This window comes from Anas platyrhynchos, chromosome 6, assembly GCF_047663525.1.
Source record: "Anas platyrhynchos isolate ZD024472 breed Pekin duck chromosome 6, IASCAAS_PekinDuck_T2T, whole genome shotgun sequence".
Lineage (NCBI taxonomy): Eukaryota > Metazoa > Chordata > Aves > Anseriformes > Anatidae > Anas > Anas platyrhynchos.
This window is the reverse complement of record NC_092592.1, coordinates 22,685,025-22,707,500: the sequence shown is the minus strand read 5'-3', so window position 1 is coordinate 22,707,500 and position 22,476 is coordinate 22,685,025. Positions and strand designations below refer to the sequence as shown.

The 22,476-nt window shown below is 44.3% G+C and overlaps 1 protein-coding gene across 1 annotated transcript in view; it reads left to right on the top strand.

The window, feature by feature from the left end:
* Positions 1–15,468, top strand: part of DRGX (dorsal root ganglia homeobox) — a 19,316-nt gene extending 3,848 nt beyond the window's left edge. The window contains exons 4-6 of the mRNA XM_027460719.3: positions 803–975; positions 1,180–1,292; positions 11,313–15,468. Coding sequence (XP_027316520.1) covers positions 803–975; positions 1,180–1,292; positions 11,313–11,575 — 549 coding nt within the window. The 3' untranslated portion in view covers positions 11,576–15,468. The remainder of the gene's footprint in view (positions 1–802; positions 976–1,179; positions 1,293–11,312) is intronic.
* Positions 15,469–22,476: the final 7,008 nt, after the last annotated feature.

Here is a 22,476-nt window from a genome sequence, read left to right as displayed (position 1 = left end):
TGAAGTCATGTATTAAAATGTGGATTTCTTGACCTCAAGGGAGGCTTGGCTTTTTTCACCTCAAATAAGGTGCTTTCAGAGCATCAGCCCCAAGGTAAATGAAAAAAGTGTTTTGGCTAAAAGTCAGGCAACAAAATCAAGAGCATGAATATTTCTGTTGCATAACAGGGAAAAATAAGGTTTGGAAAGTGGTGTGTATTAAACTGCAGGATGATCTTCCTAAAAGAGTATCTACCTCTTTTTGAGTCACCTAAATGCAGAGTGGACAAATACATCAGAGGAATAACAGCAAGTATCAAGCCTCTCCATGGAATGGGATGGCTGAGATGCCCTAGTATGTACTTCTAATTTCTGACCTCCCTGATTCTAGCAAGAGCTCACCTAAAGACTTCCATACAGTTTTGCCAGGGTGCTTAGGTAGATATTTAAGTCCTTCCCTAGACAGAAGGATTTTACACGTTAAAACATAGAATTCAGTGAGAACGAAATGTGTGTAAAGGCAAGCACACGTTTAAATATTTTGCTAACTGACACGGTAACATCAGTGTTTTTTTTTGTTTGTTTGTTTTGCTTTTGTTTTCAAATATGCCTTTTGACTGTTTTTAGACACTCCTGCCTTGTTTTCCAGACACAGAAATATTCTGGATAGAAATGTAATATCAAGGCTCAGATACAAAATCAAAGGAAATTCTAGCCAAACTTCAAAATGACTGATCTCACTAGAGTAACAGTTCAGCTGCAGTTGACTTGTTTTGCATATGGCTAAATGTGGTATTCAGCCTGGATTGCTCTCCTGCTCCAGGTGTGGTTCCAAAATCGAAGAGCTAAATGGAGGAAAACAGAGAGGGGGGCTTCCGACCAAGAGGGCTCTAAGGAATCAATGGCTGAGGTGGCACCTCCTGTCAGGAATTTAAATTCCCCTTCTCCAGCAGATCAAACCAGGAATAAAAAAGAGAGTCTGGAGATCCAGCAGAGGTAAGAGTAACGCATGTCATCAACTCTTTGGGGCAAGCATGCATCGTATGTATGTACATATATACAGACTTGACTGATGCTAAGCCTTGACCTAAACGGTATCATTTTCAGGCACAGCCCTGAGCATGTTTGTGTATATGCACATGCGCTGCCTTTGGGGTCAGCTAGTTCTGGTTTTGAAAGTTGTTTTCTCTTCCCCATCAGCCTGAGTCGAGCAGTCGGTCCCACAGGACCTTTCTTCCCCTCCTGCCTGCCAGGGACTCTTCTCAACACGGCCACCTACGCACAAGCTTTATCCCACGTCGCCTCTCTAAAAGGTAAGTCACTTTGTTTAACTTCAGACATAAGCTCAAAGAGCAGCTTGTTCATGCTGAGTGGTATTCTCTCGCTTAAGCCAGCGGAGAAGCCTTTGGGAAATGTTGGATCCTTCTTTCTGTTGTGATGTGCAGTAATTGCACTGACTGATGCTGCAGGTACAGGAGCGAGTCTCCTCTGGTAGATAGTAGTGTGGTTTGTGGTGAAGTTCTGTCATTTTAGTCAGTTACCTTTAGTGAGGTCAGGTTTTGTCTCAATTTGCAAGGCAGGTGGGGTTTTGTCCTTTAGAGTTTTCTTTGCATATGCTTTTTTTAAGAGTCAAATTTATTCTAATAAATTAGTTATACACATCCTTTTGCATTATATATTACCTGGCACCGTTACTGATGCCTCATCCGCTCTTCGCATGCAGTTTCCTTTGCAGTATGGTTCTGCACAACGCTAGACCTTTCTCTTCTTGACCAGTCGGTCCCCTCTGAAATCTCAAACACAGAATGTGTGAGGGGACAGGGGAGCATACAAAGCAATTCCACATTACCTTGGACCCAGGCATCAGGAAACTCGCATCCAGTGTCCATATCCTTTCAGGTTGCCAAAAAGCAGCAGTATGCATCTTTTAAAAATAAATTACCAGCTGATCCATTAGCTGTTCCTAGTCTAACAATTTCTTAGACTAAGGGTGTAGGCAGGATGAATTCAATTTATAGATTTATAGGATGTAAGGTCTCATAGCTCTGCCAAGCACAAAGTGGCACATATCTTTGCTCTATGCCCCAGTGCAGTGCAATATTTTGTGAGGAAAATTTCCTCATTTAGGACCTCCCGCTCTGAAAATTAAAGTCTTCTAAAATCTCTCTCTATGTTCCCTGGCATACCACATGCTCCTTGTGAGTATTTTCAATTAAATCAGTAAAGTCAAGGAATATTTCTGAAGCAAATGCTTGGAACTGCTGAGTTTTGCATTAAGTCCAGTATCCTGGTCCCCGTTTTCCCTTTCTTCACGTCTTTCCAAAAAAGTGGAAGACACAGCATAAAGCAAGTGCAAGTTAGGTAGGTGTAGGACCTGTGATATTGAACCAAGAAAGGACCTGAGACCTAGAGCTTAAAGGATGACTGTCCACCTAAACCCTGTAAGCCTGCAGGGGCTGTTGGACTGCACAAAACCTCTTGATCTCTGCCCTGTGACTGTGAGCTCCTGGGGCAGAGACTTTCAGTTTCTCCCACTGGACAGGAACAGCATCTCGGGAATAGATACAGATGGAATTCTGGGGGCGAACAAGTTAGTCACTAAAAATATAGTCCTGGGAAGCTTGAAAGGTGTGGAAGTAGGACTGTGTTTGATGAATAATTTCAGGTGGAAGTAAGGGATGCTTTTTACCTTACAATTTACAGTTAAGCTTTTTTGAATTTAAATGTGTCAATATTTTGTTGTCACATGTTTCATGTTTTAATTTAGCTAAACTTTAAGAAAATTAATGCCAATAATTTGAAGCTTAGCGAAATGAAGTGAAAATGAACAAATTAAAAATTTGTCATGAGTATTTTTTAAGTTTTATTTATTTGGAAGACTTCCAGATTTTATTTTTTTTGAGATTGTACTGCTTTGCCACTAAATTGAGAAATTAATAATTTGCTTCTTTCTGCATGATAGCAGTTTTATGGCTAAGGTGAGGAAAAATCCTATTCCTGATTCTCAAGCAGAGATGATCATTAGATAGTTGCCCAGACTAAGGGACAGTCTCCCTGAAAAACTGGTCCCAGATGAAAATACAGATTTTTTATAATTTGACTAGAGATGGACAGTTATCAGGTGCATGTATATTCTCTTGATGAATGTTCTCAGCAACACCTGCAGTTTCTTGCTGAGATGCCTGGTTTACATTTCCTGTGTGAAACTAGAAATCTCTGGATATGTGCAAGGAAATGGGGATATTGGTGTGTATTGTGATTTTAAGAAAACCAGTTACAGAGTTGCATATCTGCGTATCCACCTACCATGAGCTTTGTGGAGATGCATATGCCTGTCGGCATGTTGTTACGCTTGCACAGAACTGGTGGATTGAGCTGCTCTTTTCTTCTGCAGCTACGTCTCAGTAATGTCAAAGTTTGGCTTTAGTGTTAAGAGGGAAGAATTTTGCTGTTGTTCTGTAAGGTGGCAAGTTTGATATATACAAGCAGGGAATAACTGTGGTATCTTTCTTGTGGTATTTATGTGTGGAATACGGTCTCCTCTTTCCTTGGTTTATCTCTCTAAGTTCCCCTTTCCCTGTTTCTCCAAGATCAATTCACCTGGGCTGGGACAGGGGCTGTACACAGCAGACCTGTGCTTCCATCTCCTTAGTTGACAGTGACAAACAGGACTATTTCTAAAGTGCTGCGCAGACCAAAAGGGGGACAGGCATGATTCACATACCATTTTCTTTCGTATGGAAACACCAAGTGAATGATGGTCCATCTAAAATATGCATTTGAGAGCACAGCCAAGCTCGCACATAGGTCTGAAGGAATAGATAATGGTTGTGGGAAAGAAGGAAAGAAAGGTCAGGGAGAGACTCAGTGTTCACAGAGCCTTTATATGGCCTTCTTTGTCTCACTCAGATCAGTTAGATTCTTCCTTCTCATTCCCCCCTTTAAGGTAGGGGCAGATATGTACAACTTCAGGTCTATCGAAGAAAAACTAACTCTACATTTAGGCAGACATTACTTGGTGTCCTTATGTATCTTAATGAAGTCTCCTAAGCATCTCCCTTGAGAATCTGTTCTCATTTTGCAACTGAAATGCTGACAGAGCTCTGCCACAGTGAATCTGAGAGTGTAGGACTTTAAACAACACAAAATCCTATCAAACTCAACACAGGATATAACATTCCAAGCTGTTGGGTTTTTGGATTGCTTAAAATTCAACAAGTGGTAAGATTTTTCCAAGATTTTTCACATTTTATCGAGGAGTTAAGTGACCAAGAGCTCTTCCTGGCATCTCTCTTGTGCTGACCACGGTTTGAAACTACCAGGAATTCTTTGTGCTTTTGAAAGCCAAATAATTCCTCCGAAATCCAAGCACCATTTCACTATCAGTGAATGCATGACCCTGCTTTCTTCTATGCAAATTTCAAATGAAATGCTGACAAAGAGGTCCTCTATGTGAATCCTGTAAATAGATACATATTCTCTCCATTGGGAGAACAATCCTGGCCAGTAAAGGGAACTGCATTCTCCAGTAAGACTGTAAAGGCTGTCTGCAAACAAAAGGCACTCTCAGCACATCATATACCACTGGGAAGTTTAGGTTGTTTTCTTTTGAGGAGACAAGATGTGCTTTGTTGGGCTTGTGAGCCAACATTTTGTTGGTGTCAGTGAGTAATATTTGACTGATGCTTTAGAAGGAGACAATTAAAATCAATACAGTGCATAACAAGTGATGATAGTGATGTAACTAATTAACAATTATTTTATGCTCTCAGGAACAATTTTCATTCTGCCACCTGAGAATTCTCTGTCTTCAGTAAAGAAACTAATACCTCTCTTTCTCTTTCTCTGACTTCGATTGCTTGGCTTCAGCCCCAGATTTCCAAGGCTGCATAAAGTGTCTAGGGCACATGCTATCTGGATCTAATTCATAATCTAAGGATATGATAAGCACAGTTTCCCAAATGAAGTCAGTCTAGTAAAGACAAGAAATCTCAGGACAGCCTAGCACAGGGCAACAAGTTTGCTTTTGGACAGCCTGTGCTTTGGTGTGGCTCTGCAACCCTTCAGCAGGCAGTGCTTATCTGAGTCCCATGGGCATCAATTGTAGGTAACTGCTGGAGCATGAGACTGGGTCTGCTCTGGTGACTGAGCGTAAAACTGTTCTCCCTATGTAATATGTCCCATGGACCCTGCTATCTCTAAAATTGAGATTTTTTTTTTCTTCAAACAGCTGGTATTACCACCATAAGATGTTCTGTAAAGAAAGCAGGCCATCAATACAATAGAGATCAGAACAGTAACTCAGGGCGTAGACTGTTTCAGAGAAGGGTATATCACCGTTGGGCAGTTTTTATCTGTTGCTGTTCAAGATTCTCTATTCGATAATACAACAGACCTCTTTCTTCCCTTAGGTGTCCTCTTCCTTTCTGAAGCCTCATCAGAGGCTGCTCTCAGTTGCAAGAGTCACTTAACTACCATATTACCTCACTATATATAATTTTTTTCAGGAAATGCAATTTCTCACTTGAAAAATTAGCACAAGATCGTAATTTTGGTGGGATACCTGGCTTCTTACTTCAAGGTTTTATTTCTTCACCACTAGCCATAGTCAGGAAGAAGTTTGGCTTACACAGAAGAAATTTCTGTTGTTCATTACTGTTTGAAATTGTCCTAATTTGACAACTATGCTACTTCATTGTGGTGACTTTGACATTTCCATGATCTTCCAAGATGAATCACTTACTGTAAACCATGCATCTGCAGTCCATTTAGTAGATTTAATTGCAGACCTCAAATATGAAGGGAAAATACTTGTTTTATTTATGGGCTATATAACAATAGAGTCATCAGGAGAAGCTAGTGTTCTGTGCAGAGAGAGACCTCAAAGTACCTTCTTAATGGATGACAGCATGAATGCAATTCATTAATGTAGAAGATGTTATTAATGGGTGTAAACAAGAATCTCCGGTTTTTAGCGGAAGTGTTCTACCATTCTGGTGGCTGAGGCCAAAAATGTATCTGTTTCATTCCACTGAAATTTCCCCAGACCCTGTGATTCAAAGTGCAGTGTATGAGAAGAGAAATAATTACACTTGCCAGGGAATTACTTTCATAATTCACCCACAGCTCTGCTCTGTGCAAGTTACAGCTCTGTTGGTTTTCACGGCACCTCCACACCACTCGCTGCTAGAAAAGCAGGACTGCATTATGCCCATCAAAGTGGATATTCCAGGGCACCATTGATTAGGCTCTTTTCTGGTTTGTTGCTGCTGTGGTTGCTGTTGTTCGTATTAGAGAGGCTTAATTGCAGTATCCAGGGCAAAAACAAACAAACAAGAAAAGACAGCTAGAACTGTCCATCCATTACATTTGAATTCCTATTACGGAAAGATGAAGAGAATTTGCCCAAGACCTTTGGGTTAGAGAAAGACTGAGAAAGAAGTGTTCAAGGACCTGACTTACCCTCCAACTGGTGTTTACTGAACTGAAGCACCAAAACTCTGCAGGTCCTTTGTTTTCTTTGTCATTTGGTAGTACTTGATTAAGGACTTCCTGACTTTTCTCAGCATGTAACCTTGGTAAATTCATGTAAGATAGCAAGTATAGCAAGCATGTTCTCTTTGGACAATGCATTTTCCCTAGTTTACCTGCCTCTGTGACTTTAGGGAATATAAAACTTATTAGTTCACTGCACATACTCAGACCTTGAGCAAGTTGGTTTGATTCCTTTACCACAAGTCCTCAACTCTGGCACTGCTCTACTTCACAGGTAGATTTTTTTTGGTCTTTACCACAAATGATAGAGAATACGTGGATAGTGGGAGCATCTGAGAATCATGTGAAGAAGATGGGTGCTGAGCTGTTCATATGGTCCAAATCCTGATTAGATGAGCAGACCTTAGCTGAGCAGGGCTTCCCATTGACCTCTTTTAGAGTGACACATAAGCAGCATTTAGGGTCAGATCATGTGTTTGGGAAAGGCTGTTGATATGGATGGAAAGAATGGTAAATGGTTGCAGAGCTAAGAGTATTCAAAGAACTGGTTCTGTTCTTCCAGCACTTACGGACTATACTGCCACTATTCCTGTCCAAACAGGCAAGGTTCTGGCTTCTGATTTTTTTTTTTTTAATTTTTATTTTTTTGGAACTGTACTGATGACACAAATAAAGGATGATGGAATCCACCATTTCCAGTGTTAAGTTATTCATACAAAAAGGCTCCAGCTAGAGCTAGCTCCTTGTTTGCATTGGGCACATAGAGTTCACAAGCCAAGGAGATATGACATTTGGACTCTGCTGTCAGCTCTGCAGTGCTCTTCCAGCCTCTGGGCAGCACAGGATGCCTTCCACACTTATCTAGCTTAAGCACTAAGAGGAACCGTCTAGCACAACTTTAGCAGCCTTGGGGCTACTCTAAATTACACTGGGAGCATCTGCTACCTCCCCATTTCAGTATTTAAGCTCATGCCTCTCTTGTTCTTCTGAGCCTCTTGATTCAGAGCTCAAAAGGTTTGGATAAAGCCACCTTTGTTTTTCCTGCTTGTGCCTCAGGCTTTAATAGACAAAATGTTGGCATCATATGTGAGGAGCAAGAGGGAGATCCCGCTGGAATCAGCCCTCCCTGGTAAATGGCACTGTGAACTCAAGTTTTTTGTTGACCTTCCAACCCTTGTGAAAATGACTTCAGAGTTTCTGAGGAATTAGAGCTCAAGCAAACCATTGTAACTACAGGAAGCTTTATTTAAATCAAGCATAACATTTCCATTGCAAAGAAAACAGCATACAATGGCAGGTGAGGATTTTTAAATCCAAATTTTTCTTCACTTCCCTCCATGTTTAGCTTGCTGTTTGTCTGTTCACATCAAATGCTGATATGCACAAATACTGCAAGAGGCAAGAAATTGAGGTTTTGTCTTTTGGAAAGACCATCTATTAAATCCTTTAAACTGTTGAGTTGAAATAGAAAATAGATATTTTAAATACCCCTACTCTAAGCTGAAATTGAACCTTGGAACTGCACAAAAGGGTCCACAACCAAAATTGTAGATCAAATATCATTACAATTGAAATGTGATGTTGGCAGAGACAAGACAGAACTAATTTAATTTTTCCTGTCAGTCTCTGTAGTAGATCAATTAAACTGCCAAGTGGATCAAATATTTCAGACTGTATTTATTACATTAAGTATTTATGTTCAGGCTGAGCATTTAAAGTATGATCTCATATAGGAATACGAGGAGGTTCAGATCAATTCAGCAGAATTTGCTCTAAGTTAATGGAAATCTAATTGTGTATTTTAATTTTGTGTACAATAGGCAGTAAGTTCCTGAAAGAAAGAAAACAGTTCCTTGTCTGTACTGTAGCAATCTGATCCAAATCCCATTAAAGAGATATCAGGCTGTGAGACGTTAGCAGAAGCTGGATTAGGCTCTAAGGCTAAAGGTCTAACCCTCACTGATCTTGATGTAAGTTAGGTGCCTAAACTTTTCTGAGGGTACTAAGTAAGTAGGAACAATTCCTTCCTTCCCCACTGTGAGGTCAGGGCTACTGCAATAAGATATAAAAAAACCCCACTGATGTCTGCTACATGTGGATGCATCTTTCCTGGGTCACATCCCTGTCCATCGTGGGCTGAGTGATAGGCAGATGGAGACCTTGGGCTGCTGATTCTCACGTTGTTTGTCCTGGCTTTTGTGTCAGCAAAGTCCAATAGATTTCATTGGATTTACTGCCTGCAGACATGGGCAATTGCAAAGTAGTTTCAACCCTCCTTTTGCATTCACAGGAAACAAGACTAAATCCTAGTCTTCTGTACTCTAGCAGGACCCTGGAGCAAATGACACTAGTTACGCTATATTTTTTTCAGGAGGGAGCTGTTGTTTGCCATTGTTCAGTGAAAATGCAAGGAATGGTTTATGGGTGAATTAATGCTAGAGATATCCTGGTTTCCACCACAGGTAACGCTGCACCCTCAGGTTGCAGAGCCACAGGGTACTATCAGGTCTAATTATTAAGCAAAGAGCTTAGATTGGTACTGAAGACTGTTAAATATTTTATCCCTCTCTAACGATGGAGTGAAAATTATTCTTGGGGCCTGGAGTTGATTTCTGCTCTTTAGAAAAGGGGAAGACTCTTCTCCACCTCTCCCCACTACCTGCTTAGCACGCAATGTTCTCATTTCTGGTGGAGCCTCACTCTGTATAAGAGAGCAGCAGTGCAAAGACAGCTGATGCACAGGGAGGCCTCCATGTCCCCCAATACAGAACCTGACCTTATGGTAGTGGGGTTTAATAGCAGTGAAAAAGATGGATTTTCTGCAGCTGAAAGGCCAGTCCTCTGTTCCTCCCTCTTGTTAAAACAGTGGCCATCCAGCATCCCTGAAGTGGCTGCTTTTCAATAGGGCAAAAATGACTTAATGAGCATGGTTGTTGGTGGCAAAAACTATACATTGTGTTACTCAGTGGATTTTGTTATACATCCTCCCTGTTGTCATGCCATAAAATTCAAGACTGAGCTTCTTAGTGCTAAAAGCAAAAAATGAAGAATATCAGTCAAGTAGTAAAATTTGCTTGTGTGATTCATTCGTATGCCTAAACCTGTGGAAAAGTTCTGCTGATCAGATGCTCTACCAGGGGAGTATTACAAGAGTAACTATATAACTTTTCATATAACTTTTCAGTTATATTAATAACTTTTCTCTTCCTTGTAGAATCTTTTTTTTTTTTTTTAAAAAAAAAAACAAAAAAAAACAAACAAGGAGTATTTTCTCCTGAACCATACCTGCAGACTTTTGATTTCTGACAATTGCTGTTGAGAAGTCTTGCCAACATCCTAAAAACAAACAACTCTCAGCCTTCATCCTAGCAAATGGGTGCTGACCCATTGCTATCAAGAGCAGAAGTGTAAGAGAAAGACTACCTGCTCCCTGCAGGCTATTAGAACCATCACTTAGTCATGAGCCATTTAACTCAAATATTAACTGCAGAAATTAAAGGAAGTCCTTGGCTTGGAAAGATCAGAGGAAGACATTGTGTCAGGTTGTGTGTGGCCGTGCTGTTGCCTGCTGGGGGGGTTGCATATCAGCTTCTGCCAGGGGCATAGAAGAGGATGTAGACTTTGTGTCATCGCTGAGCCCCCTGGGGAGAATGGTTTCCCCCAACATTTCTCACCAGAGAGCAAATCAAAATGGTAGCTCAGCCACCCTGCCCTGCCTCTAGTCCCCACTCTGACACATTCTGCTCTGTTCAACAGATGCACCTAAGCAAGGCACTAGGGTGGCTTTTTGGATGGACTGCATGCCCTGCCTAGGGCTCACCCTGGACTACCAGGAGTCTCAGCATTATCACAGATGAGCCAGAGTGGTTCAGCTCAGGCAGATAGCTGGTGGAAGGAGAACTGCCCCTGGCAGTGGGGTGCCTGTGATCCTTTTGGCTTAAGAAGGCCCATTTCACACTCTCTCCAGTGCTTTATTGCCTGCTTGAGACAGCCTGTGTATCTTAGATGCCAGGTTGGAGGTGGTCCGGCCCATCCTTCCTGATGGGACTCTAAGCCATCTCAGTAGCAGCAGCTTTAGGAGGCCTTGGTTCACTTTTGGAGGCCCTCCTCTTTGAGGCATTATCCCTAAGCAGCACAGAGTTTGGCTGGTGAATATAGAACAGACTGATGCAGGTAGATGTGATGCCAGTAGCTGGCAGGGCCTCACCAAGAAAAAAGCTGTCTCATCTTACAGTGAGATAGGAGAAAGCCATTAGTTCCTGTGTAATAACTGGGATAGTTTCACATTTTTCTCTGCAGTAATCTTTCAGGTGTAGATAAGTGGTGGAAGCCCCATACTCACCCAAGGAATGCTGCTACTCAGATTGATCAGACTTGTGGAGCTGGATGGCAGGAGATACCTCCAGCATGGGGCTAATCGTGCTGCAGAGCAGCAGCTTGGGGTGAGAACTGGGGACAAGTTTAACCTTCCTTGTGGGGAGATCTCATGTGATGTAAGTTTCACTGCTCACCTCTGAGTCTGTTTGCCCTCACTTTCTCTATTTGTCACCCTGGATGTCTCACAACGTAGGATCCTTCTCAGTGGGCCTCAGCAGAGCAGGATTTGGCATCTACATACCCACCAAAGGTCAAATGGAGATGGGGCTTTTGCCATTTGAGACCCCAACCCCATCTCTGTCCTCTCTAGGTTGACCATTGAGGGAAAGGCACCACACAGTGTGACTCCAGCAGGTGTGGGTCGCCCCATCTAGGTCAGAGAACCACCCCCACGAGGACTCCCTGCCGGTGGGACCATCTCTCCCCCAGCAATGACACTGCCTTGTCTCCTTCCTCCCCAGGGAGCCCGCTGTGCTCGTGCTGCGTTCCGGACCCCATGGGCCTCTCCTTCCTGCCCACCTATGGCTGCCAAAGCAACCGCACCGCCAGTGTGGCCGCGCTGCGCATGAAGGCCCGGGAGCACTCGGAGGCCGTGCTGCAGTCTGCCAACCTCCTGCCCGCTGCCGGCAGCCCCGCGCCTCCTGCCAAACCCGGCCCGGAGGGCAGCCAGGACAAGCAGCCCTCTCCAGCCAAGGAGCACATGGAAGGGGAGAAGAGCGTATGAGGCTGGACCGGCACCGGCCCTGCGGCTTGAGGCAAGGAACCCACCGCCAGGGCTTTGCCACCAGGGGAACTGCAGTGTGGCCGTGACCCAGCAGGACATCACAGGGCCAACAGGGACCTGGCAAGTCTGAGTGGCCTCTCTGGCTGCCTTTCATGCACCTCTGCTTCTCTTGTGCCGCTGTAGGTTCGTTCTCCTGATTTATCGGCACTATCTGTGTTTGGAAATACTCTTGAAACTGTTTTTAGCTCCTCTTCCACATCCCAGGAATGCTGAAATGCCCGGGACCCTGGTTTCCTCCTGCACATCTCATCTCGCTCCCCAGGGCTGTGTATCTCAGCAGCAGGGCAAACCCCAGACCTTTCTGGGGCTGTATCCCATGGGGGCTTGGAGCCATCTTCACCTGGTTCTGATCTTCCCAAAATCAAGCATTACCCTTTTAGGGAGCAGAGCTGCTCCTCAGGGGGCCACCACCACCAGTAGCCCACCATGCTGCATGAGATGGGGGCTGGCAGCAGGGCAGCGCTGCCAGATACAGGTTCTGGGGCAGCAGAGGCCTCCAGGCACCATTTAGCCCCACCCTACACAGATGAATGAATGTGCAGGTATACACCAGCCTGGCCTGATGTTTTCTGACATCTTTTGACTTCAACCAAATCTATCCCAGGCAAGCCAGGTGTAAGAGAAGAAAAAATAGAACAAAACTCTTCATAATTTTTCCTTTTCCCTTCCTTTCCCTGAAAGTCAAACTTTCCATGGAGTAGATTACTGGGAAATTGCAGAGATCAGCTTACCCATGAATAAAATCCTTGCACTTGTCTCTATGTGAACATTAGTCTTGCCATTCCCTGGGTTAGACTTAAAAGACACACAACTCCAGAGCAGCGCTCAGAGCTTCAAATGGTAATGCTGGCATTTTAATAGGGAGTGCAGTTATGTATAGATCTGCACAAAGCTGGGGGTATTTTAGTGTCTCTTGGAAAGAAAGACCTGAAAGCAAAATCATCCTGCATTGCAATACTGCAAATATGTCCTTGCATGTTGTGTTTTTAATAAAGAGGAAATAAAGCTTGGAAGGATATTCCTTTTTGCCATCCAAAATCAGACTCTTTCATTCACTGAAGGCTGGTTGGAATAACTCTAGATATGCGTAAGTCTTAATTATTATACAGTGGACACAGTGCAAAGGAGAAATTGATGCCTCAGGAAGTACTATTTCATCTCTGACCCAAAACTTCCCAAAGCAAAGTTGAGTAAGATCAGATGCTCCAGGGCAGGTGTTGTAATCTGGGGTGCCCCACATTTATTTCATGGGTAATGCAGATACAGATTTAAGCTTGGTGATACGGACTTGCTTTTCTCAGTTGCCTTTTGCAGATTCCTTAGAATTGTCCACAGATGTCCCTGGAGAAAAGAATGAAACCTTGATCAAGTAATGTGGAGGCCAGTGAAAAGATTCCTGTCAGCTCCGAAGGTCTTCTGAGCAGGTCCTTTGTGAGAACAGTGCTCAGGTCTGTCCTGCTTCTAACAAGAATCCATTACAGGCCAAGGAGAGGTGGTGTTTATCCCAGTGGTTGATTTTGGCACAGATCCTCTCCTAGCAGAGCCTGTAGGTTCCCATTTAGCATTTCAGGTCTTTTTGCCACTCCCCATTCACGGCTGACCCCACAGGTTGTGCCAAGGACCTCCTGCAATCCATGGTGCACACCCTTTTGTGCTGGGTTGCGCTCAGCTTCTCACAGAGTCTGAGCTTGATGATGTGCTTGGAAAGACAGCCCAAAGCAAGGTTGGCAGCAAAAATTTTGCCCCCCATCCAAGTAATATCAGCCCACAAATGTCACAGAACCTGGGACTTCTCCAGGGTTCACAGGAGCCTCTGGTGGTGCACACCTACCTTTCTCCAGGAAGGGCATGGTGTCACATCCCATTCAAAGGGTGGAAGCTCTGGTCTTCAAGGGATGGCTTGACAGCACCAAGTACCTTCATTGTGCTGGGAGTGAAGGGTGCCAGGCATCCCCCCAGGGTGGGATTCATTTCCTCTGGACACGAGCCATCAGGGAGGGCAGCACTGCATCTGTCCTCAGGCCCAAGTACAACAAAAACAGGGAGAGGGCCCACATCCATCAAATGGAGTCAATTTGCTTTACATGTGTCACACTGTGTGCTTTTTTTTTCTGGCAATCATGAACTGTCCTAATTGCAGAAGTGAACATGCAGCAATCTGTGTTCGTTTGGTGTGTTCTAGCTTCAGGAGCTGCACTGCTGAACTGTAAATGGAGACTGTTTCCCTGACTGCAAATTATGGCTTAGTTTGAACGACAGCAACAACCTTTTTCTTCCACCAAAATAAATAGATTGCTATGTGCTTTGTTGCAGGGGGCAGTTGGAGAAGAGAGAATGACTGGTTTCTTAGTGATTGTCCCAGTCATAATTTGTTTTTGAGATTTCCATGGCCCCCAAAAAAAGATTAGAAAAAATAATTCCACTCCAAAGAGGCAGGCCCAACTTCATTTCAACATAATTACCTTGCATTCAGTTGAACTTCAGCCCTTCTGTACACTAACTCTTCAATCTAATTGTTTGATTAAACTCGTATTTCCTCCAGAAAGGTACATAAATAAGTGAATTGTTGAGCAAATTAAGAATACTTAACAGCATTGCATCTGAAAAGTAGTTACGCTGATTAAATTTTCTGTCCTTGAGGATTTTCAGGAAATTACTTTTGATCGTCAATAACACAATTAAGTAAACTACACGCACATTAGCATGAATAATTGATAAGAAATTATGTATTACCACGAAGCACTGATTTAATAATTCATGATGCGACACTCTAGTGACTGTGCAAAACTGGATAACATCGACAAGTCTGCCTGATGTTGCTGGAAATGCTGCAATTACAAACAAGTCCATAGTTTCGTTGTACAATAAAGAAAAGTATCTGATGCATGCTGTAGTTTCTGTTTGTTTAATACATGAATAAATTTAGAAAGAACACCCTGAAAAGTTCCTGTCCTGTTTTCATTCAGATCAATCCCTCTGTCCAGTTGTCTCTGATGACTGTCCAGTTCTGCTTAGACCACAGGGATGTTGCAGAGTAATGTTGCAGATGTTGTCCCAGCTGCAGCCTGAGTGTCTCACAATCTGCAAAATAAAGGGGCTCCAAGTTTTGCAGAGCTTCCTTGTACGAGCAAAGCTGCTGTAGCCTCTCCAGAAGCTGGAGCTCAAAGCCTGTTGGACTCTTCAGTCTGTACTGTAGCTGTGATTACAATTGTTCAGTATGATTTTGTGGGTTCCACAAAGTCAGCCACAAGTGAAGCACTCAAATTTGTACATTTTGAGACTGCACGACACCCTGTTAAACCCTAGACCAATTCACCAACAGGTCTTTTAGCTGCTCTGGTTGCAGAGCAGGGGCACAAGGGCAAGAGTAAAACTCAAGAGATGTGTCTCAGTCATGCCCTCTTCTTGCCACCAGGCCCTGCTCCTTTCCAGACACAGTGCACAGGGTGAATGAACCACCTGCCCTCTTCCTGTGCTGTCATATATCAGGGCTGTGCCACTTAAACCACTCCTGTAATGGCCATCTCGGTAACTCTGATTAAGCCTGGCATTTAAAAGTTTATAACTCAGCTATAAAAAGCCACTCAGGCTGAACCCCAGCGTGCGAGGCCCTAGCCCAGGGGGATGATTTACATGCAGACTATTCCGACACCAGCCTGCGTGACACTTTTTCAGTTCTGTGATGGAAAATTGGAAGCCCAAGGTATGAGGGACAGATGTAAGACAAAGATTTTTTCGTAATGTCTCACTGCATTCATCACTAGATCCCATGAAGTAATTCTCAGCATTTCCAGACAGGCATAAGCCAGGTGCAACGTGAACAGCCTCTGTGCAAGTATCACTTGTGTGATTTTGGCAAAGCATCTCCAGTCCTAGGCTCTTTCTTTCCTCAAGCAGTTGCAGACACCCACAGAGATCAGACTTCCTCTCATCTCTTCCCTACATGGGCCAGCTCCCAGGTCTGCTGCCTCTGCTCCACAGTTCCAACTCTGCCCCACACACAGCTTGCAGAGCCTGTTCCCTGCAGCGCGTTGCTCTGGGTTTGTTAATGGGGCTGGTGCAACCTGCTGGGCCTTGGGGCCTTTACGAGGCTGCATGCCATCCTTGCAGCCCTCCACATGTTTTCCGCCTTGTACATCTGTCTAGACCTCCTTATGCCAACCCACATTATAGCAGGAAATGGGAAGCAGTGAATGCACCTTTGCTCAGTTATGCCGTAGGCTAGTGCTTCCCATGCTGCATGCTGGATAGTAATGAGATTGTTAGGCTAATTGGCTCTTTATTAAGAGTATTATTTACAATGATGCTGAAGGCCATGTGCACGCAGAAAAAGATCTTGGTATACCATCAAACTCTTCCCTCTTGCCATCAGTGCCATCTCCTCTGTGCTCCCTCCAGGCTGCCACCCCTGGCAAGCTGGGGATGGCTTTCTCCCCACCTCCTGGGGGGCCACCCTGTCCCACTTCAGGGCCAAGGACAAAAGTCTGTATCTGCAGGCAGTTTGTGCTTGCTTAAGAGAGAGCTGCATTCACTAGGGCTGAAGTGAGGCTTTCCTACAGCTCTAAAAACCAACATGGGGATCTGAAGACATGAGAGCCAATGCTGAATGCTGTCAAGCCCTCCTGTGCAGGCAGGGCAGCTACTCTCCCAAACTTCAGAGAGCAAATAAAAGCCTCAGATCATGTCTCCTCCTCCACCACCACGCTCCCTGCCTCCCTGCAGCAGAAACCAGCCGGGGCAGTGCGGGAGGAAGTCATTTGCTGCTGGGCGGACCACGAGGGAGCAGAGGATGGAGATGAAATGCTTGTGGTGTGCTTCTGTGGCACATTCTGCCTCTAAAGGAGCTGCCACTCGATAAAGATCCTGTTGCGCCTGATTGTCCGTGCGGTGGGAGCAGCGTGTGAACCGGGGGAAGTGAGAAGCCTTGAATTTATACCCGAGCTTTGAGTACATAATTCAGACCTCTCTGCTGAAGACTCTGACACCCCTACCATAAATAAAAGAGCAGCCTCTGCAGTAAACAATGCTTTATTCTTTCCAGTTAAAAACTTCCTTTTCACTGCAGTGAAATATTGACTTCAGGGAACTGTGTTACCGCAAAATACCATCTTTTCCTGATACCAACCAATGAAATTTTTACATAGATCTGGCCTGTGAGAATGAAAATCCCTTTGGCATGTAGCAAATCTAGTCTTATTTGAGAGTGATGTGTCAACAATATTTTAATAATCCAACCACAATGTCCTTACTGCTTGCCCTGAGCTCTCTGCCATGAGACAAGTAGGTGCTGATCTGCTATCTCAGACGTCTGAGCATCATTTTTTGGAACCGTGACAGGTCTCCTGTGGTAAACAAGTAACAGCTAAAACTCACCAGAATCTGAAATATTGGCCTGCACAACTCTATCAGTATTTAACCCTGATGGTTTCTTCTGCAGCCACTGCTTTTGCAATACTGCTGTAAAATATGATAATATTTTACAAATATGATAAAATAATATGATACATAATATTATCATATTTAAAATATGATAATAATATGAAACAGAGAAGGAAAAAAAAATACTGCCACCTGAGTCATTTTAGCCCAGAAGAATTCTCTCACATGCAGAGCAACAAAATGAAGCTCTTTTCTGCAAGCTGAATCACTTCCAGCCCTAATTCCCCCCCAGCTCTGTTCTGATGGGGCTGAAAGCTGGGGCCTGGGCAAATACAGCTCATTAGCTGCCAAGGTCTATTCTGGTATACGGGTTCATGTGTACTCTGGGCCGTGCCCTTCAGCTCAGGTTGGGACCATGGTTTCAAGATCTCTGCTGGTGTGGTCAGCAAGTGCATCCTGAGAGCAGCGCTAGGAAGGCCATCGGAAGGCAGCCCTGACACAGCCAGCCTGAGACACTGGTCCTTGGAAGCCAGGAGTAAACTTGTTTCTGATTGCATTGTGTTTGCTTTGTCAGGTGAACTGGTTTACCTTTTGGTTCTTCTGCTTCAGAATTTTTGTTTATTAAACTCCAGCATTCGGTATTGGCCCCAGAGACTAACACTTGCTATAGTGGCAAATTTATTAGGCCTCCCCTAGCTATTGAATCAGCTGAGGTTTTTTATTATATACACACAGCTTCTTTACACCCACATGGTACATGAGCCGATGTGTTAAATAAGATCCAAGGGCCATTAAATGAAGAAGCCCATCTCTGCAAAGAAGACTCCCCAGGAACCTGAGCTGTGCCTGTTATATCACAGCTGGCTCACCCTTGCTCCGTTGTGCTGGCTGAAGCCATCAGGCTTTGGCAGATGCTTGAGAACTGAGATGCAAGATGCTGATGTGATCACCAGTCTTTGGCACAGCAAGGGATAGGAGTGTCCCTGGGAGTTGTTCATTTTTATTAGAAATTTTTCTGTAGCACTGTGCAAGAAATTGGCTGCTGGCAGGGAAGGAAGATCTACAGGAGAATGAGGCTAATCCTCTCTCCTCCAAATCATTTCTCCTGTTTACAGCTAAACCTAACTGGGACTGAGTCAGGAGTTCTCCAGGTAGGATTTCACAGTCACAGTCCAACAGGGGTCAGAAAGGAAAGTTTTAAAATCCCACTCAGGAAGCTGAACACCTGAGGACTCCCCCTGTGGGGTTGAACCCAGGAGTCATCCAAATCCACGTTGCAGCTTGTTGCTCAGACTAACCAGCAGCAGCCAGGCATTCATCTGTGTGTATGTGTGGGGGCAAGGTGTTAGCAAACCTCAGCTTCATCCCTTTTTGGTGGGCTTTCCCTCTAGAGGGCTCAGGACTTGCTTTTAGAGGAGTGCACAGTGTTTGTCCCTGCCCTGCTCTGAGCCTGTGCAACACAGCTCACGGCCTGTGGCCAGGCTGGAAGGGAGGGAAGGAGGATCAGTTCTTACTCAGCATGTAAATAATTTTTTTCCAGTACAAGCCAGCCAATGAGGATATCTCTTGCTAAGAGGTCTACTCTAATAACCGCCTCCATTCTGTGGGAGCCTTGCTGTCCCCTCAGTGAGGGCTCACAAACCACCCCTGTGTCACTCTGCTGCCCCATGCCACGCTGCCTTGGCTGCATTGCAGTGTCACGAGAGAAGAGAAGCAGTACGTCTGAAGATACAGGTGACGCTGGTCGTCCCACAGAAATGGATCATGAGATCTGTGCAGAAATTATCTTTTGAGGTAGTGGTAGTTGGATTCAATAAGTTTTGTTAAAATGTCTTAGGTCTGCTGCTCTGCACAAATGTCAAGTGTCTAGAGAGATGCTGAGGCTGGGAAGCTTCTTGTTTATGGGAAACTCTGGAAACCTTCCAATTTCTATCCAGCTCAGATCAAATCAAGCTTTTTGAAAAATAATCCAGTGAGTTAAGAGCTATGGTTTTGCACCAGCTGTATGAATCAGCTAGATACAAATAAAAATGACTTCAGTGACACCAGTTCTCCTCTGTTCTACAATACATCATTTGCCACACACTGTGAAAGCAGGAAAGGGATGAGCAAACAAGAGTCATCATTATTAATTAGATTTTAGAATCTCATTAATGAGCCAGGAAAGAGGAGCCAAGGTCTTGGAGACACCTTGCTCCTACCCCCACCTCGTGGGAAGGCAACATCGTGGTCTTGGTTCCATAGTCTTTGTGTCTGGAACGTGTACATGCCCAGACAAAAAAGCTCCTGCACGTCAGGGTGGATGTATCTGGGCCACAGCTCAACAAGGCTCATGAGAAACCTGCTACAGAGGAGTTGCATTGGTCAGATTTTTATTTTATTTTTATTTTATCTTTTATTTTTATTTATATTATTTTTATTTTTTATTTTTGTTTTTGTTTTTATTAATAACAACACCTGCTAAGAACACAGCTCTTATGTCCCTGTCTCCTCCCTCCCCTGCTTGTCTGTGACCATCTCTTTCCCAGCTCAGCTCCCAGCATTTCTGTCAATGGGAGGGGGGAGAGCTGGGGTAGAGAATTAAGAGTGAGTGAGGGCTTAATTTTATTAGGGCTGGATTTAATATCATCTGTAATAAAAAGCACACACCAGGTTCCATGTTGCTCTGTCTATGATGTCACAGGCTTCCTCCTGCTCAGCCCTATCGGGGTACATGGCCTTGGCCTACGAGGCTGTTCCAGCACCACCCGTAGCATGAATGCAGGCACACATACAAAGCCTTTGTTTTACCCCTTGGGTTACACTTATTTAGAGGGTGGGCTTCCTGCCATGGTACAAAGCCGATGAAGCTCTGCTGCCTGAAGGCATGCTTCAAGCGCAGTGTAAATGCACGATTGCCCTTACATCAGCGCCACTCTCACAGCACAGATGTGGCCAGAAGCTTTTCAAAGACCAGGCTGTTGTTTGGGCTTTTCAGATGAGAAGCTTAAAAATTGACAAGTCTAAACCACGTGGTTAGTGTCCTGCTGAGTACGATCAGATAACCTCACTTACTATACTCCAGGGATGCAGATATTGCACACCATTAAACATGTCTTGGATGCCCAGAAGGATATAAAACCACAACCGAGTTCCTCTACCACTTGAAAACACGGTTAGTTAGCATCAGGAATAGCCCCCCAGCATTAATAACAAGATGTCCTCACAGAGCTGGTCTCACGCAGCTGTACCCAGAGACAGGGACGGTCCAGCACAAGAGGGAGCTCCACAGGGGCTCAGCACTGGCAGCCGGCGCTGGGAGCCTGGGTCGGGTGCTGTTTCCCCCTCACATGGACATTTTGGTGACAGCTCTTCCTCACGTCAAACTGGACCACAAAATTAACGAAGCCAAGACAATTTTCAGTCCAGAAAACCACAAAATAACAAATCATTTTGTATTATTGGAAATATTTTAAGAGACTTGAATGCTTTTCCTCTAGTTTCATTTTTTTTTTTTTTTAAATGCATAATTCTTAATGAATGCTTTCTTTAAAATTTTATTTCAAGCCAAAAGAAAGGTTCAGGACTGTTTACTTACACATATATGTAAGCAAGTAGAAAATGAGTCAAGAAATTTCTCAGCTCAGAAGAGAGCAGTGGACAAACCCAAATGTGGGCAGGAGGCCGAGGTTTGCGGCCCACAGGGCAGGTACCAAGGCAGCAGTACGAGGTACATGTAGCTGTGTAGTTAAGCAGGGAAGTTTGCTGCTCTTAGGAAACTGTTGGGACTGGCATGCTGTGCCAGTAGGTTCCAGGGCCAGCACTTTAGCTGGTATTTGATCTTGCTTGGTTTATGTGAGGGCTCAAGTGGCTGCTGATTTGAGAGGTTTGCCTGTCAGCCGAACTGGCGCTGGGGCCGGTCACGCTGCAGGGTTGGAGTGCTGGGGCTGAGCTCACAGCCAGGAGAGGTGTTTGTGTCTCAGGCTGGCAAGGCAGTGGCTTCATGGAGGGGAAGGGCAGTCGCTTGTTCCTCCACCATGCCAGACAGAAGGATGGGGGCATCCCAGGTACACCCCCCTCCCCCCCCATTCCTGGATGAGAATATGGAAAGAGATAAATATTATTCCTCCCTGGACAGGGGAACATGCCCAGGGTACATGGGAAGCCCCAGGGAAAGTGGAGCTCCCTTGGGACAGACCCTGCAAGTAACAGGACACGCAGATCAGCAGGTGGGAGAAGGAAAGGACAGTTCAAGGCCACTGTTTAGATCATGTCCAGACATTTCGTTATAACATAAATACTATATCTATAACTATATATAGACATGTAGACATACCTAGATACATCTATATATAAGCCTACATCCATGTATCAAAGTATTCTCAACAATAAGATTGTCTTATCTTATAATGCAATATGATACTCTCCTATAATTTCTTTCCAACTTTTCCCTGTTGGAGAAGCCATAGCCAGCTTTGACACCAAATAATTCTGAAATGTTTCCATCCACATTCCTTGGGAAGGGATGCAGTCCCAGGAGACCTGATCCAGGCAGTGCCTGCCAGCAGAAACTGATTCTGCTAATGGACTTTCAGCAATCTTGGTGCAGTCACAGAATGAGTCTCCCTTGGCCCAGATTCATTCCATATCCTCTGCAGCTTATCAGTGCTTGGAATAGAAGGAAGGATCGCTGCTTATTTGAGAGTCTGACTGTGCCATCTGTGGTCTGCCAATGTAAGAAAGATCCTGAACAAGGCCACTCAGGTTTGCCTGAAGCACTCTGTGTCATTGATGACTACACCTGCTGTTAACTAGCATAGCAAAAAAAGCAGGGTGCCCTTTTTTGGTGCTTTGAATGCTGTCATCCCCTGTGCCAGTTTTAAGAAATTGGAGGGGCAGTTGAGAGACGATGAGGCTCTGACTGAATGCCAGTGGGTGGGAGTGGGTACACACTGGGAATTCCAGAAAAAGGGAGTCTAAGTGAGCATAAGGAAGAGTTTGGGCTGTATAGGGCAAGACTGACTTTGACAAGCCCTGGCTTTTGAAAGTGTATCCCAGGTTTGAACATTTTTGGCTTTTTGCCAGAGTTCAACTTGAAAGATTTCAAAGATTTTCAACCCTGCATCTCAGAGCATATTCCTCTTTTCCTTTCAAAGTACTTCAGGTCTCAATATATTCATCTTTGCTAGTGGACTTTGACATGAGAAGGTGCGGAATTTTTAGCACGGCAAGCTGCTTCCCCAAAGACTTGAGTTAAATCTGCTTTAATAAAAACACAGAGCTTTAAGCAATTGGGACATAAATGATTTCTCTTCTGCACTATTGAAATGCTGCTTTCTAAGTATGTTGAGTAGCATATTAGAAACAAGTCTCTAATTGCCCATAGAGTACCGAAGACCTGACTACCTAATGCAAAAAATCAACATCATGAAAACTTTGAGAATATCAAAAAGAAGCAGGGGAAGACCACAGGTCATTTTCAT